General features: G+C 37.0%; 1 protein-coding gene across 1 annotated transcript in view; it reads right to left on the bottom strand.

Annotated features, from left to right (window-relative positions):
- LOC125502409 (cytosolic non-specific dipeptidase-like) overlaps window positions 1–601 on the bottom strand; it is a 10447-nt gene extending 9846 nt beyond the window's left edge. The window contains exon 1 of the mRNA XM_048669686.1: window positions 382–601. Coding sequence (XP_048525643.1) covers window positions 382–499 — 118 coding nt within the window. The 5' untranslated portion in view covers window positions 500–601. The remainder of the gene's footprint in view (window positions 1–381) is intronic.
- Window positions 602–1643: the final 1042 nt, after the last annotated feature.

Here is a 1643-nt window from a genome sequence, read left to right as displayed (position 1 = left end):
TGAAAATTCGCTCTGATAATTCGTCTGTGCAAATTGTCAGTTATGTGACTTTCGAGTTTTTTTTATTTTACTTTTAACAAATGTAAAATAAAATACCCCTTAAAGGGAATGACGCCAATTTTGAATTACCCTGTATATTACTGCTGCTGTCTTTAAGGCATACTATTTTATGGATTCAAACTCGATTGCTTCTTTTATACCCTAATGGGGATGGTAGCTTTGGTACAATAACGAAATAAGAGCATGGCCCAATCGAAGCTGAAAATGTCATTTACAGACTAATCTAAAGTGAAGAGAACTCAGAGATTCTGAGGTAAGTTTTAATGGCAATATCTAGAAGTGCCTGTGATTTTTCTATTTTAATCACATTGTTAGTCTTACCAAGCAATACTGGTGGTAATGGTATTTCTGAACCATCGTCTAGTTTCTGTCTACCAATATCTCGAATATCCACAGTCGCTCCTAAGGCGCGGAGCTTGTCAGCAGCCCATTCGATCATCCGTTTCACATCTGGGCGGTTTTGAGGCCAAGCTGATACCGATTTAATGGCTACAGCTTCTCGCAAGTTTTCAATGTACTTTAATTTATTTTCGTCGATTTTTCTATAACAAAAAAAAATATAAATTAAAAAAATTCACATAACTCGACGAAAATTATTCATTTCTTACTACAACTGTTTGCGGAGAGAGTCAAAATAAATGGGTCTTCCAGAATGTTTATCTCTTTTCTTTGTATGTACTGGGGGCAACTTGTATGTACTGGGGGCAACAGACAGCCGCCAAGATGGTGTAAACCGGGCAACGGACTGCAAGAGTAGGACGGYAAAACGTCCACACAAAMGGCTACCCAACTAGATTTCAGATCTCTCAGGGCCAGAAAGCCCATASCCCCCAGACAAARCATACCGGACGAGGTGTTTTAAATTAACGYAGAAGGCTTGAYAAGAGACAAATGTGATTACGTAGGCAAATTGGCCCATGAGCACGACACCGACGTTGGCTCTACAAGAAACCTCTTTGGGACATTGCGGAGCAGCGTAGGATACCAAGATATAAAGCGATATCATATCTCCTCTCACCTATCCGTGGATCCACAAATCCACAATATATCGATGGTTCAGTTCCATGCAGCAACAAGTCAAAAATCATTGTTTTGAGAAATTGAATGTTAAAGATTACAGGTTTTTTGAGATTGTAATAAACAACAGATTAAAGTCATTCAGTCAGATTCATTTATTTGTTCTGAGATTGTTGGTAGCAGACCGTCTCATAACAATAATAAGTCACAAAAAGTAGTTGTTTTAATAATTTTAAAGATTTTTGCATCTTCATATTTTTTCATTATAGAAAACTTTTAACTTAAATAGACTACTCTTTTCACATTTATCCTGCAAACCACCTAGCCTAAACTACACACTTCTAATCCGAATCACTATTATCTGCTGTAGCTGTTATCAACGTACAGGGTAGCTCTTTATAAAAAGTCCAGTATTGACTGGGAATGGCATTACTGTTACACACAAATCCACCAAATCCTTTTTTTTTTCGCTTGTGAAATTTTAATGCATGTTTTATACACCTTTGTAGGTTTAATGTCGCTATCATGACCTCGTCTAGTTTTATAGTGGACATCAATTTAATGCA

The sequence above is a fragment of the Dendroctonus ponderosae genome, unplaced genomic scaffold, assembly GCF_020466585.1.
Source record: "Dendroctonus ponderosae isolate FM_Combo_2020 unplaced genomic scaffold, Dpon_F_20191213v2 Dpon_F_20191213_9, whole genome shotgun sequence".
NCBI lineage: Eukaryota > Metazoa > Arthropoda > Insecta > Coleoptera > Curculionidae > Dendroctonus > Dendroctonus ponderosae.
Note: the sequence above shows the minus strand (reverse complement) of the source record. Positions and strands in the feature narration are given on the sequence as shown.